Here is a 14,655-nt window from a genome sequence, read left to right as displayed (position 1 = left end):
ACCTTGCATAATTTTCCTTCCAATTCTGCACCATTTTTTGGGGGGTTGTAACATAAAATCCCCATTAAATAATCTGAAGCTTGTGACTCTTATTTGAACAAATGGGAAAAGCTCGAGGAGCATTATATAGTTTTACAGGATGCAGCATGTTTTATTTTGCTCTTGAATAATTGCCAAAGCAGAACTTTCACATATGTTCCACTTAAATCACTAAACAATAACTTTTTCTTTCACACGAATTTCATTAAACGAGCTCTGCTCTAAATGAAGCCTGCAGGCAAGTACATTGTGCTCAGACTAAACCACACAGTCTCGTTTGTCTCTGCGCGTTGCAATGTGGAGCTGTTCCCCTGACACGAGCCGTAACCAAAAGCAGTTGTGTTTTTCTTTGAGAGCACCTGGCCTGTGCCGAGCTGCTCTCATTTCCTCTGGACTTCCTCGCTTCGTTGTAACTTATATAGTGTTGAGTTTTCTGCTCTCCCTGTTGCCCAAATAGGAAATTAGTTGCAGAAATACTATAAGTTACATTTTATTGTGAGATTATTGAAAAAGTCTCACAATTAAAAGTTTTTTTTTTTTGAGTAACATTTGAATAATTTGACAATATTCTAGATTTTTATGAATCATAAATAGTCATGGATGTTGACCTCCTGCTTGAACAGCAAGTAGTTTGGTTTCAATGTAGAGAGAGAGAGAATATCAACCAAAATTGTAAAAAAGGGAAAAAAAACACATAATGTAAGAGCTAAAAAATGTGTTGCATGCCATTGAGATAAAGAACAATTTGATCACCAGAAACACAACCTACGTTCTGGGTCCAACAGATTGGTTCTATCAGCCAAATAAAGACACTCATGACCTCAAGTGGCTGTGTGTATAAAACACACCTGTCCTCAAAATCATGAGATTCTCACGGTCCAAGCCTTGGAAATAACAAAGAGCTTTCAAAGGATGTCGGGAACAAAGAGTAAATCCAAAGGAGGGTGGAATGTTGTCCAGAACCATCAGCAACAGCTGCTGTTTCATTCATTCAGGGACTGTAGAAATATTAAATGACCATCGGGCACTCTCTGCCTTCGAGCTCCATTCAAGATCTTGGCTCATGGGTGAAGATGATCTGGAGAAAGTTGAGGAATCAGCCCAAAGTTAAACAGGAGAAATGTGTTAATAATGTGGTGGTAGTTTGAACCAATAAGAATTGGAAACATACTGAGCTGCATGGATTAAAATCTTTCTGAGATAGAGGAACATGTTGATTCCTAGCTTAGGTTTGCATGAAATGATTTTATGAAAACTCAACTCTCCATGTTTGGATGAGGAAAAACGCCGATTATGACATGAACTTTTCATAGTCCCTACAGGAAAAAACACAATTGGAAAAGTTATGCTTCAAGCTTGTTTTCTAGAACATTTTTATTTTTGCAAGTACATAGACACGTATGTTATCTTTTAAGATATTTTTCTACTCAGAATATTTGCCATGTAGCAATTCTGCTTGCAACTAAGCCTGTCATGTAATGTTTTCACAGATTCACTTTTTGAAATCTTCTTGCTCACATGACTGTCACGTGTTATTAAAAATGCAGCTTTTTAAATATTTTGATAAAGAGCCAAATGTTTGAAACTTTAGCTTGGTACTGCAAAGTGTTGCAACCAGCGGAGTCCTCATGTGTGCAAGACTTTTTGTTCATTTAAGATATTTTTTATTCAGCAACAGCAACATGAGCAACAGCCATGTTTTATTGGGGTGCACATGTGTGTGTTTCCTGCCATAGTTCTTCTATTTGGAGAATTAAAAAATGCTGAATATGACCCAGTAATTTTCCCCACAGTCAATTTGGAGCAGTTTCTTCTAAAGACACAGAATAACTTCAACCCTATTAGGGGAGGAATACAGTAAAGTCTTGGAAAGGAATCTTCTTAACTGAGCCAGAATCTTGCAGACTGGCTTTAGAGCAACAAAGAAGTGGCTTAAAAGAATCATATAAAACTCATGAAGTTGTCATGAAACGTCAGGTTTTTAGAGACTTTATGCAAAGAGGAGTGGGCCAGGATTCCTCCTGAGATGTGTTCAAACCTTGTGGACAACTTAAAAAAAACACCTGCTGTGTTGGCAAGTAAGGTTTTTCTAAGAATTAGGTCACATTTTGCAAATACCTACTTTACCTAATGATATGCAGATCATTTATTAATTCATGCATTGTATTTTTTAAGAATTCTCGCTGATGTTGTCATTCTTAAAAAATGAAAATATTATACAAATGACAAACTATTCACTTCAGTGTGATCAGATGCCTATTTCAACCATTGAATACTATTGGAAAAAGAGTCATTGTGCCTGGAAGAATGTACAAGGAGTAGAAATGCAACATTGTTGGCCTACATGTAGACAGACAGAAGCAGACTAAACAGTATTTGTTGTTTAGATAACAGACTAGCATGTTTGACTATGTGCATTTAAAGTAAATTGATATTTGCCAGCAACACAGACTCCTTAATCCTTGAAGACGGGGAGTTTATATTTAGAGCCAAAAACTTCATGTGAAGACTTGCATGCTGACCTAGAAATATTTGTCATCCAGCTTGAATAAGCTTAATTATGGACACAGCTGCAGGCGTGAATGGTTATCTTTAAAATTGGAATGGTAATTATTAGGGAGCATTAGATACCTCAAGGGCCTCTTTAGTTGTTTTTTTTTATTTAACGAATTTTTATCCACTTTCTCAAAATAAAAACGAGTTTCTTGTATTGAACCAGAAGAAAAAAGCTTGTAAAGATTCCCACAGTCCTTACCTGTAATGTTGAGATAGTGCAGCCCTATCAGGGGCGATCTGCTCTGTGTTTCAGTGGCTGGCTTGCTGTGCTTGTGTGCTCTCTGATTAATGAGTGTGCCGTTTATCCTCCGCAGACTGCCATTCGAGCAAGATGTTGAACATGGAAACGTGGCCCACTTGGGTGACTGCGATGGTAAGAGGACCGATTCTTTGTCAGTTTACATAGACATGTGAAAATAAATGGCATTTCATGTATTTCCCAGATGTTTGCATGACTTTCTCAGTTCAAACAAAAAGACAACAGGAGGAAATTTGGTAACACTTTATTTGATGGAAATCATGATCTGACATAAATTTGTTATAAAAGTATTACTGATTAAACTTTAGCTTTAACAACATAAAGCTACACCATTTTTAAAGTTGAATCAGTAATACTTTTATAACAAATTTATGTCAGATCATGATTTTTTGGTAAATGACAAGTTGTCATAACAAAGACATTTTGAATAATGTCAACTTTGCATTAAACGTTTCATGATTTACCGAATGACACTTTATGACAACAGTCATAAATATTCATGAAGACTTACTCATGTTCATGACAGGTGTTATGTCATGTTTATGACATAACACATATTATTCACTATCCGTCAAATAAAGTGTTACCGGAAATTTTAACTTGGCTAATGTGGTGTGAAAATGCACAAATAAATTTAAAAACAAGTTCCAGTTCTCTTCAGTGCCTTGTAGTGCGTTGTTTCTCTGCAGAGCAAACATCGAAATTTAACATAACACCCTTCTGGTCTCAGTTTGTCCTATAGCATAAAGAACAGTTTTGCTTTTATTTTGTTGTTTGTATCTGCTTTGTGCCAGGCTCTACTTTATCTACAAGTAATTAATTATGTAAAACGCCAGCCTTTTTTTCTTTCTTGTGCATCGTTATGAAAATAGAAGCTGATTTAAAGCAAAGCATAATCTCTGCTGTAGATACGCAGAGGTTTTTAGGATGCTCCCCTGACATCCTCTCTCTTTGATCTTAGTGCTAATTCCAAAGCATGCAAATTAATCCATCTCTTGTGAAAGTTTCCTGAGTTTATGTGCCATGCTCCTGGAGAAAAGAGAGATAAATATTTCAGAGAGGGTGCTCGTGTACAAGTCTAATCCAGCTTTAGATGGGTGCTCCTTTTGATGCTGTGCTCTCACTTCAGATCTGCTGACCACTGAACCACGGGGGGGGTGAACCCTGTAATAGAGGGTCGGCGCTCGGTCTGCATGTGGTGAAAATTGACTAGTTTTTCATCTTCACTAAGCCCACGTGTATTCATTTTACGAAACAAGTGAGGAACATTAATAAAAATGTTGGCCTTACTTCTAAAGAGCTGCCAAACGGTCTTCACCCTGTGTCTAACACAGATAGTCTTATAAAAGGTTTCAGTGCTTTTAGCAATACATTTAATCCTGATAAAAATGTGACACATTAATTTCTACACAGATGAACCTCCAGATAAACAGATATATATGCAAAACTTATTTAACTCTTAAGATTTGTGGTATTTTCACTACTACAGCCATCACTGGGAGATGGGCGTAATTAGGCTTTAGTTATTTGTATACATAGTCCTCTACAAATTCAACACTGGAACAACCTCTTTTTTTTCCTTTTATAGTTTCATCCAAAGTTTGCATATATAACAAAATGTAATAATTATGTTAGAAAAGCATTCTCTACATTTTATAATATGGTGACACTGCAACTTATGATTTAATTTTAAAGACGGGTGAATTTGTTAGATATAAACTCAGAACTGCTACAATTTGTACCGTAGTATCATTGGTAGGTCAGTCAGTATTCTTGATTTGCAACCTTACATGTTTTTACTGTAGCATGTCGCTATGCAAGTGCACTCTTCACAGTGGGTAGCTCTTTTTTCAACCAACACAGATTTAACTACAGCAAACATGCGTACATTTACTTCTCAAACTTATCTTCATTGATAAATTTTTCATGAGATAGAGACTTTTGCAAAATACATTTCAATACATTTACTGTATTATTTTTTAGAAAGTCATATTTCAATTAAATTTTAACATTTATAAAAAATGCATCATCAACACTTGTGGTTTTATAGTCTCCATACTTGTATACAAATGTTACAATAGTTCAGAAAAGTAGTGGCATATTTAACTTTGTCGATGTAAGTGTAATCTAACCGCGAGAGGATGCAAACACAACAGACGACCAAGAAACACGAGAAAAGACAACTCTTACTTTAGTAGAAAGTTGCTAAACTTCATCCTGTGAATCTAATCACAGCAGCTGTTCAGTACTAAATAGAGCACAGTTTAAAGGCTGAATGTGTTTGTGTACCTGTAAGGTCTAGCAGTGGAGCATGAAAAACACCTCAAGAAGAATAATTGTTTAGGGACAGACAAGCATAGGAAGATTCCCAGAATTAAACAAAACATGTTTCCCTCTTGTAACATGCTTTTACAGTGCTTAAAATTATTTATTTCAACCTAAAAGTTTGTTTCTAAAACAAAATGGGACAGACATCTCTCTAAATGTTTTGTAGTGTCTTAGCAAATGAGCCAAAAAGTCATGAGAGTTAAAAAAAAGTTTAAATAATTTAAGTTGGTTGCCATATAATTAAATGTTTATTGGTTCTACCTGGACCACTTTTCATCTTTACTTGATCTAAAAGAACAGATTAACGAAAAACAGTAAATACAGTGAGGAAACCTTAATGTTCAGACAGTGGAGGCAGATATAATTGATCAAAACAAAGGAATGTGAACTTATTATTTTATATCTGCTGTAAAATATACCCTCCTCCTGGAGAGGAGGGTCCGTCGGATAGTCGAACCTCGGATTCAGGAAGAGCAGTGTGGTTTTCGTCCTGGTCGTGGAACACTGGACCAGCTCTACACCCTTGGCAGGGTCCTGGAGGGTGCATGGGAGTTCGCCCAACCAGTCTACATGTGTTTTGTGGACTTGGAGAAGGCGTTCGACCGTGTCCCTCGGGGAGCCCTGTGGGGGGTTCTCCGGGAGTATGGGGTACCGGGCCCTTTGATACGGGCTGTCAGGTCCCTGTATGACCGGTGTCAGAGTCTGGTCCGCATTGCCGGCAGTAAGTCGGGCTCGTTTCCGGTGAGAGTTGGACTCCGCCAGGGCTGCCCTTTGTCACCGATTCTGTTCATTACTTTCATGGACAGAATTTCTAGGCGCAGCCAAGGTGTTGAGGGGATCCGATTTGGTAGCCTTAGGATCTCATCTCTGCTTTTTGCAGACGATGTGGTCCTTTTGGCTTCATCAGATCGTGATCTGCAGCTCTCGCTGGAGCGGTTCGCAGCCGAGTGTGAAGCGGCCGGGATGGGGATCAGTGCCTCCAAATCCGAGGCCATGGTCTTGAGCCGGAAAAGGGTAGAGTGCCTCCTCCGGGTCAAGGGGGGTGTCCTGCCCCAAGTGGTGTCCTGCCCCAAGTGGAGGAGTTCAAGTATCTCGGGATCTTGTTCACGAATGGGGGAAGAAGGGAGCGAGAGGTCGACAGGCGGATTGGTGCAGCGTCTGCCGTTAAGCGGGCGTTGTACCGGTCCGTCGTGGTGAAGAGAGAGCTGAGCCAAAAAGCGAAGCTCTCGATTTACCGGTCGATCTACGTTCCCACCCTCATCTATGGTCATGAGCTTTGGGTCATGACCGAAAGAACGAGATCGCGGATACAAGCGGCCGAAATGGGTTTTCTCCGTAGGGTGGCTGGGCTCTCCCTTAGAGATCGGGTGAGAAGCTCAGTCATCCGGGAGGGACTCAGAGTAGAGCCGCTGCTCCTTCACATCGAGAGGAGCCAGTTGAGGTGGCTCGGGCATCTGGTCAGGATGCCTCCTGGACGCCTCCCTGGTGAGGTGTTCCGGGCACGTCCCACCGGGAGGAGGCCCCGGGGAAGACCCAGGACACGCTGGAGGGACTATGTCTCTCGGCTGGCCTGGGAACGCCTCGGGATTCCCCCGGAAGAGCTGGAAGAAGTGGCCGGGGAGAGGGAAGTCTGGGCCTCCCTTCTGAAGTTGCTACCCCCGCGACCCGACCTCGGATAGGCGGAAGAAGATGGATGGATGGATGGATGTAAAATTCCACCTCTGGGTTCCTGGTCTTACATTTCTGTTGCTGATCAAAAGTAATGGGTTTATAGCCTTGTTCTGATATCCCAAATGTAAACGTGAAAATCCTTCCTTTCTGTACACAATGCTTTTACTGCTGGAGAGTAACACCTGTCAATCCTCTGCAGTTACACCTGCGATAAAAGTAAACGTTTCTCAGCAGTTAAAACAATTTTGTGAACTGAAGGACAGGAAGCTTCCTGATAAATTCTCATAATTTGGAAAAATTGGCACTGTGAAGGAAAAACGCCCCAAAATACAGAATCAAACGGACCTTCTTGCAAACATTTTCACATAGCCCTCAAGAAAAAATGTCTACAGTGGATCGGCAGGTGAGACAATGTGCAAATGATGTAATTTTCCAGATCATTGACTCAGAACAAGCAAGTGGGCATGCTTCTAAGAACTGGCACTCATATCTCTTTCTGTTTTAGTTTCAGATTTAAGCACATAAACTCTTCTTGACGCCCACGAGCAGGTGAAGAGCTCTGCTCTCTACCGGTCTTTTAGCAATAACACCATAAGATGTTCTGCTCACTGGACCTCTGTTTGAGGAATATTCAGGCTCAGTTTGCAGCCATTAAAAAGGCTTTAACTGAACAAAATCTACAGCAGTATGAACTATTGTTCACAACAGCTTCTGCTTAGTTGTTGTGAGATATTATAATAACCTTAATCTCATGGGCTATGACCCATTTTCACGTCAAATATCAATTTAAATGTGACACTTCGCCTTGGATGCTCATGTTCTTCTTGTTAATGCTCTCTGTTTGGCTGAGATCTTTACTGCACACACAATCTTCAGTCAGAGGAAGACAGAGGCACAGCTTCAAGAAGGTTGTTATGACAGACTGTCACTGACACCACTAAGACTTTGAAAACTGTCTGCTCTCTCTCTCGAGTCTGTCTCTGAGCTCCTATTTATTACGGGGTTGTTCTTCATGCATTCAGGACACACATACTCTGCATCTTTGTACCTGTAAACACCTTCACACCAGATTTGTCCACATTAGCACAAGCTCTTTGAAATATTTCCTGCTGAATATTTCATGTCTCCTGTATTTGGCTCATTTCACCTGTCTGTATCTTGACCCACCAGATGAAAGCAGAGTTGTGGTCTGGCTGGTTTATCTCTCTTTTGGAAAATTTCAGCAAACTCGTTTTCCCTCCGTTTGCAAGAATTTTTTTTTTCGTCTGTGACTGACTCTGTCTGCCTCTCAAACTAAATTTTCTCTCCCTCTGGATTCCAGTCACTATTCAAAAGCTCAGTATTTGTAACATAAAATAAGCCAACTAAAAACAAGCATCAGTCTCCCAAGTTAATCACTTAGCAAAAAATAGGTAAAAAATAAAAGCAATTAAAACATTTTTCTACTTGATACATATATCCAAACTGCAAACATTTGTTTTAAAATCTTTGCTTGGTGGCTCTGTAGGTTGTTCATTATCAATTTGATTAATATTATATTTCTATTTTAGCTTTGCTTCCTTTATCTTCAGATTAAAATTTTATGTGGTGGGATGTTTCATTTATAAACATGAGAACCTTTGGTTGAATCCACTTATTCTTCCTTTGAAAACTCTACTTGCAACTAATATACAAAAACAAAACCAAACCCTAAAGATTAGGGATTAGGTACCAAGTCGCAGTCATGCATTTTATTGAAATAAATGTTGTGGATATGATTAAAAACCCAATCATTGGACAAAGGCAAAACATTTAATCAGTTTCATATAAATCTAGATTAGTATTGGGATTGTGTCCCATTTCACCAGTCTCCTATGGCTGCTTTGGCTGTTGCAGATTTTGCCAGAATCAGGGTTTCTAAATGTTTGCCTCAATATGTTTATAGCTAACAGGTCAACATGTGCACATGATTTCCAACTACCTGTCATTTAAAACTAATTTTTTTTTAAAGAAAAATTTCACTTGACACATACGGTGGCAGCTCAAGGTGAGCTGACATCATCCTGCTGAGCATGTTTTTATGCTAACCTAAAGCTTCCATGTTCGCACTCCATTATGACTCATTGATAACCGGCGTCTTCCTTTATTTCTGTGGTTCCAGGTAATGTTAAAGGTATGGGGAAAACTTTCTGAAAAAGCTGTACGTAATAAACTTAGTGTTTCGCTTTGAGTGCCGTGAAATTTAATGACTGGAGTTTCCTTTTCCAATGCAGTTAGCATAGTCACATCACACAGACAGAATGGCAATCACAGCAGTCAAGAGTCTCCCTTCACTGTCATTGTACAGGATGCAAAACCCTACGATAAATTTGGAGAACTTCTTAAATATCTGTTGACTAATTTTGAAAGCTGTGCACAAAAAAAATCGTTGTGACCTTAAAAGGATGCTGTGCACAGTCACATTTTGGGTTTAAAAAACATGAAATAACACAGAGTTCAACTACTGAATGTTTAGGAGTTGAGTAAACCCATTTAAACCCACCGGTCACAATAGTTACCAAGAAATTAATTTTATTTTCAAGGACACCAAAAAGCTTACTGATTAAATTTTCAGTTGACGTTCAGCAAATATTGAAAGTTTAGAGTGTTTAGATAAGGATTATCACAAGGTTTTAAGCTAAATTTTAAAATGAAACTTATTGCCAGATGCATGGTCACCATCACAGAGGTTCTTTTGGCAAGTAGTTCTTGTTTTTCTTAATAAAGTCCTTGAGGTTAGGTTGGTTATATTTAAGTTTTGGAACTCATACTTATGTTTTTTATTGCAAGTCTATTACTGCAAAATGTAGTTTTGCCTCGTTTGCTTTCCCTGTGCCTCTGCTTTTACTCATTTCTCTGCCATCTCAGTCGGGGCTGCACTGATTTCAGAGCAGTCTTGTCGTCGGACCACAAAGGGAGATGGATGGACGGCCTTACTTAGAGCCCAGCTAACTGTCTCCCCTCTCCCTTTAACCAGGGAGAAGCAGTTGCTGGAGGGAGAATCGATTTTCATCTCCTTTCTGGCTGATGGCAGGCGAATAGATTTCAAGGGTGATGCTGCAAGGGGAAAGGAATGGGGCTGAGAAGAGCAAGAGTGGAGAGGGAAGGGTGGGTAAATCAAATCGAAGAGTAAAGGGCAGAGCAAAAAGGAATGAGGAAGAGATTGAGAGATCATAGGACGAAGGAAAACTTTGAGGTTTGAAAGTGGCTCAGGTGATAAGATGTGTGAATATTGAAACGAGGTGGTGAGCGGACAGGAAGAGCGAGGTTACAGAAAATAATACGAGGAAGTCGAGGGATGGATGAAAGATTTTCACTTATCACATTTGTGTGTTTGTACTTTTTGCTCAGTTTTCATATGTAATTATAGATTACTGATGGTACCATGAAAACTGAATCTTCTTTCTGAAATGTGTCTTCTTTCGTTCAAGTTTGACGAAAAAAATTGAGAGTACTTTTCAAATAATAATTTTTTAAGGGGAACATAAGCTATCTGATTCAACCTGAAGAACAAAAGCAGCACAACATACCCCAATTTGAAGAAACCCAAGAATAAGAAACAGAAGTCATTGACATCTATAAGCTCCACTAGGGGTTACAAATCTATTTTTAATGCTTTTGAGCTCCATTTTACTCAATGTTCATTTTACTGAAACATATATATCTATGAAAAGTAAAATCAGAGAAACTAATCATTTTAAGTGATGTATATACACTCCAATGGGGTCACAGCCAGTGAAAAGGGTTGGGGCATAAAGATTTTACACAAAGCAAGGTTGGTTAAAACATATGATTTTTTTGCCCCACTCAGGTTATCTTTGATATTAAAATCTTTATGACAATTTAAGACTTATAAACGAACTAAAACCATATGAATTCTATGGAAATAGTTTTTCACAGCACTGTAATTAGTTAAATGCCACACTCTTCCTCAGCATGATGTCTGTGTTGTTAGCCAGACGACTTTTTGTACTCTTGGATCAGCTTAGAAAAGCACACGGTTTGCTTTTGGAACCTGCCTCCCGACTTCTAAGAGTAAAGAAAGCTGCAGGGAGGCGAGAGCAGCATCTGTTTTCAAAACCATTCAGTCAGGGCACAATGACAAATGGGCTACGAGTGCCACCGCCATCTCCTGTGTCACAACACTGCCACTGGCCTCCTCAGATGGCCTACTGCCAGGCTGTAACTTTGTCAAGTCGGTGTAAGCCACCTGCTTCATCTCCTCTTAATCTCCCACGTTTGCTGCACCTCTCTTTATTTCTCTCAAATTGTGAAGGTTGCATCATTCAGTTTTGTTTAATATTTCACAAAAAAAAATGACAATGCTGTTCTTTACTACATCACTGAAGGAATGTCTTTCTGCTGCATCAGAAGACCACAGAGAAGGATCAGTTTCATAATGGGAAACTGAGGGAGTTGGATATTGACTTGTGGTTACAAGCGGCGCTAATGCATTTACTGGACGCTAAAGCAACTCGCCTTACCCCCGCTTTCCAACACAGCCAGATATTAGGATGTAGAAGACATGCCCTTCCTCTAAACCTAATTTGATCAGAGAATACTTTAGAAGCATAAAATCCAGTTGAGACAAAAGGTTGTGGGAGTTACAGTCCTGATGAAAGAGAGAAGTTTGGTGAAATGTCTGGATTCAATTATGTGCGTGTTTGTGCATAATGTATTGTAAGTCTGTTACTCTCTGGCTATTGCATCGCTTAAACTACTGGGAGCATATTTGGTTGGTATTATTGTGGTCCAAACCAACATGCACACATGGCTATGAATGAGGTAATATAAGCAGAAATGGCAAACTATGTTTTATTTACAGCAGTAAAGACTCAAGAAGTTCAAAAATATGAAAAAAGGCAGTTTTGTTTAACAGGTTCCCTATAAAATGGATATAAAAACTAAAACTAAATTCAAAACTAGTATTTCTTTTTTCCCCTTCAAGGGGCTTTTTTTTAACACCCGGAAAAAAATAAAGAAACACCTTATGATTCTCATTTACTCCTGTTGACATTGTTTTTCTCCTTCTAATAAAATATTAATCTTTTAATCTATTAATCCCTTTCCGTAATCAGGTCTGGGCTCTGCGTGGACCGTTCATGTGTTGAACACTTTTGAATGTAGCACAAGTTAGTTGGTCAGCTTGTTTGGATTCTACATTTTCAGTATTATGTGTGGGAGAGTTTATTTTCATATGTGTGGATGAAAGGTAATTCAGATTAATGTCCCCAGCATCACCTGATACAATTCACCCTTTGTTTGCTCAATAAATTACATAATTTGTCAAATGTAGAGTCAGAAAATCTGCTAATATTGGCAGTTCTAACTTAAATAAAAATCAAGTTACACTTCTCATTCTTTTTTGTACGTAACATTGCGCACTATAAATTAGAGATAATAGATGTGAGTTATTTCATAGTGGCTTCTTACAAAAATTAGAAAACAGAGCCCAACCAAATTGGTGAGTTTAACAATCTTACAGCAGTGTAAATAAAAGATCAGGAGTAGTGTAGTTTTCAACACTGAAATGTATGAAATAAATGACCAAAGAAAAAGGACGCTGTAATGATCTGACCTACATAAATACTTATGAGTCAGTACCTTGTTTGATTTTGGTCGTCTTCCTCCACCAGCTTCATTTCTTCCACCTTGTCTGCAGCAAGACCTTCGATTTGAATTGACAGGGTGTGAGTCTTTTGAATCTCTGATCTAATGGATCATCAGCCTTTCAGTCAACTTGTCCCATTTCCTCTTCCTCGTACTACTAATCTTCATCATATGAGCTATTAACTTTGCTATGATTACTTTCTTTTTGCGAGGCGATTGTGTTGTGCTGCATAGACACCAGGCCTTGATATCCCAACCTCGACCTCGTTACTTTTCTGTAACGAGAGAAAAAGAAACGGTGCAAAAATCCCGAAAATTGCCATTTCAATTTTGTATGCACCAATAAAACATGTCGGTGTCACCAGTTTTCTAAACTGCACCTTTTATTCACACTGGATTTAGTGTCACCGATGGTACAGGAGTCCCGACTTTGCTAACAGAAACCTCCAAGCTGTTTTTTTGTGTGTTCACACCAGCGATGAGCAAGTGTGAACATGCATGTGACAGGTGGCGTAAACTGTTTACATTGTAGTGAGTTAGCTTTGGTTCAACCATCAACAGACCATATAGGATGTCAGATCCACTTGCTGCATGTTATTGCGACATGTCGATTGGCTTCCTTCAGCTTTTGCATGTCACGACCTTTGCTGACAGGCCAATCAGTTACAGCCTAAACATGGACTGATTCCTCTGTCACACTGCCATGTTCACTCTTTTGATTTACTCTGAGGTGATAATAATTATAAAAGATAGATTTGTGCATGCAAATCTTTTATTGGGATCCTGCAATGCTACATTGGCAAAGAGCTTCATGTTCCCCGTTTTGTAGTTTAGCTGTTTGTAGTTGAAGGAAATTGTCAAATTTGGTTAAAAATGTATGTGCCATTTTTTTTTAGCTTTTTCCACACTTAAATGTTTCACATCATTGATGAACTTTTTATATCAAACATAGATAAACTGAGTGAACAAAAAAGCTTTGCAAATCAACCAGGTCCTACATGAAAAATTAATTGCTCCCTAAACCTCACAACTGGTTGGCCCACAATTGGTGTCATCAACTGTCCACAAAGTATTTACAACAATGAATCACTTGCAGCAATGTGGAGTAACTGCGTCCCACTTTTCTTTGCACAGAATATCAACCATTGGAGAATTTTTGACGATTAATGGCCCGTTTAAGGTCAAACCACAGCATGCTAATTAGATTCAAGTTCAGACTCTGACATTCAAAAAACCTGTTTATTCGTTGTATAGAGGTGAACTTGCTGGTGTGTTTTGGATAATCATCCTGCTGCATTACCCAAGTTTCTTTGAGCTTAATGTCACAAATTCAGGATTTATCTTGTTGAGAGTAGAATTATGGTGCCATCGATGACAGAATTGTGTAGATCCTGAAAAACCAAGACAGCTAAAAACCATAACACTACCACTGCTGCTTTTGAGTGTAGATATGTTCTTCCTCTAAAACTTGCTGATTAATGTTCCTCACTTTGGTTTGCGTGAATCCCACAGCTTTTAAAAGGGACCTTGTAACCATTACCAGACTGATGGATTGTGGACTGATGTGTTGCTTTTTAAGACCTCATAGATTATTTCATGTTGCCCAACAGGTTATATTTAAAGAACCAATGAAAGTGAACTAAGTTATCCAAAATATGTGGTTAGTTACTGTTAATCATTCATTGTCAAAGATGGACAGTCTCTTAATCAATAATTGGAACGCAAGTGGTTAGTATTCATTCAGGCCATCTTTGTCTGATATAGTCATTTGTTTATTGATGTGAAACTTCTAAGTGAGACAAAAAAAGAAATCTGTAAGGGGGAACATTTTACAGGCCTGTAATTTGCTAACCCAGTTGTATTAAATCAGTCTTTAATTGGTAGTAGGAGCTGATGTGTGTTTAGGAAGTGTGACCCTATAGCAGCGGGAGCATCGCAACACTTTCCTCAGATCTTTGTTGCCTCTCAGCTAATAAAAACTGAGTATAAATCACAATTGAGCCTGCCACTAAAACCCTTCCAGTCACACATTTGCCACCCGTTTGGTTTGAACTATCCGGGCTGTAATGACACAGCTAGTATTGCTGCAGTGTGGCTACAGATGGAAGCAATTATGGTGCTGTGAAAATATTTCCTGAAGAAAGGCAGTGTTTTGACTGGTTGAACAGCGGGTA

At 38.9% G+C, this 14,655-nt stretch overlaps 1 protein-coding gene across 1 annotated transcript in view; it reads left to right on the top strand.

Annotated features, from left to right (window-relative positions):
* Positions 1-14,655, top strand: part of sema6b (semaphorin 6B) — a 172,679-nt gene that overhangs the window by 132,630 nt on the left and 25,394 nt on the right. The window contains exon 16 of the mRNA XM_005795735.2: positions 2,910-2,968. Within this exon, the coding sequence (XP_005795792.1) occupies positions 2,910-2,968 (59 nt within the window). The remainder of the gene's footprint in view (positions 1-2,909; positions 2,969-14,655) is intronic.

The sequence above is a fragment of the Xiphophorus maculatus genome, chromosome 9 (assembly GCF_002775205.1).
Source record: "Xiphophorus maculatus strain JP 163 A chromosome 9, X_maculatus-5.0-male, whole genome shotgun sequence".
In the NCBI taxonomy this organism is placed as follows: domain Eukaryota; kingdom Metazoa; phylum Chordata; class Actinopteri; order Cyprinodontiformes; family Poeciliidae; genus Xiphophorus; species Xiphophorus maculatus.
Note: the sequence above shows the minus strand (reverse complement) of the source record. Positions and strands in the feature narration are given on the sequence as shown.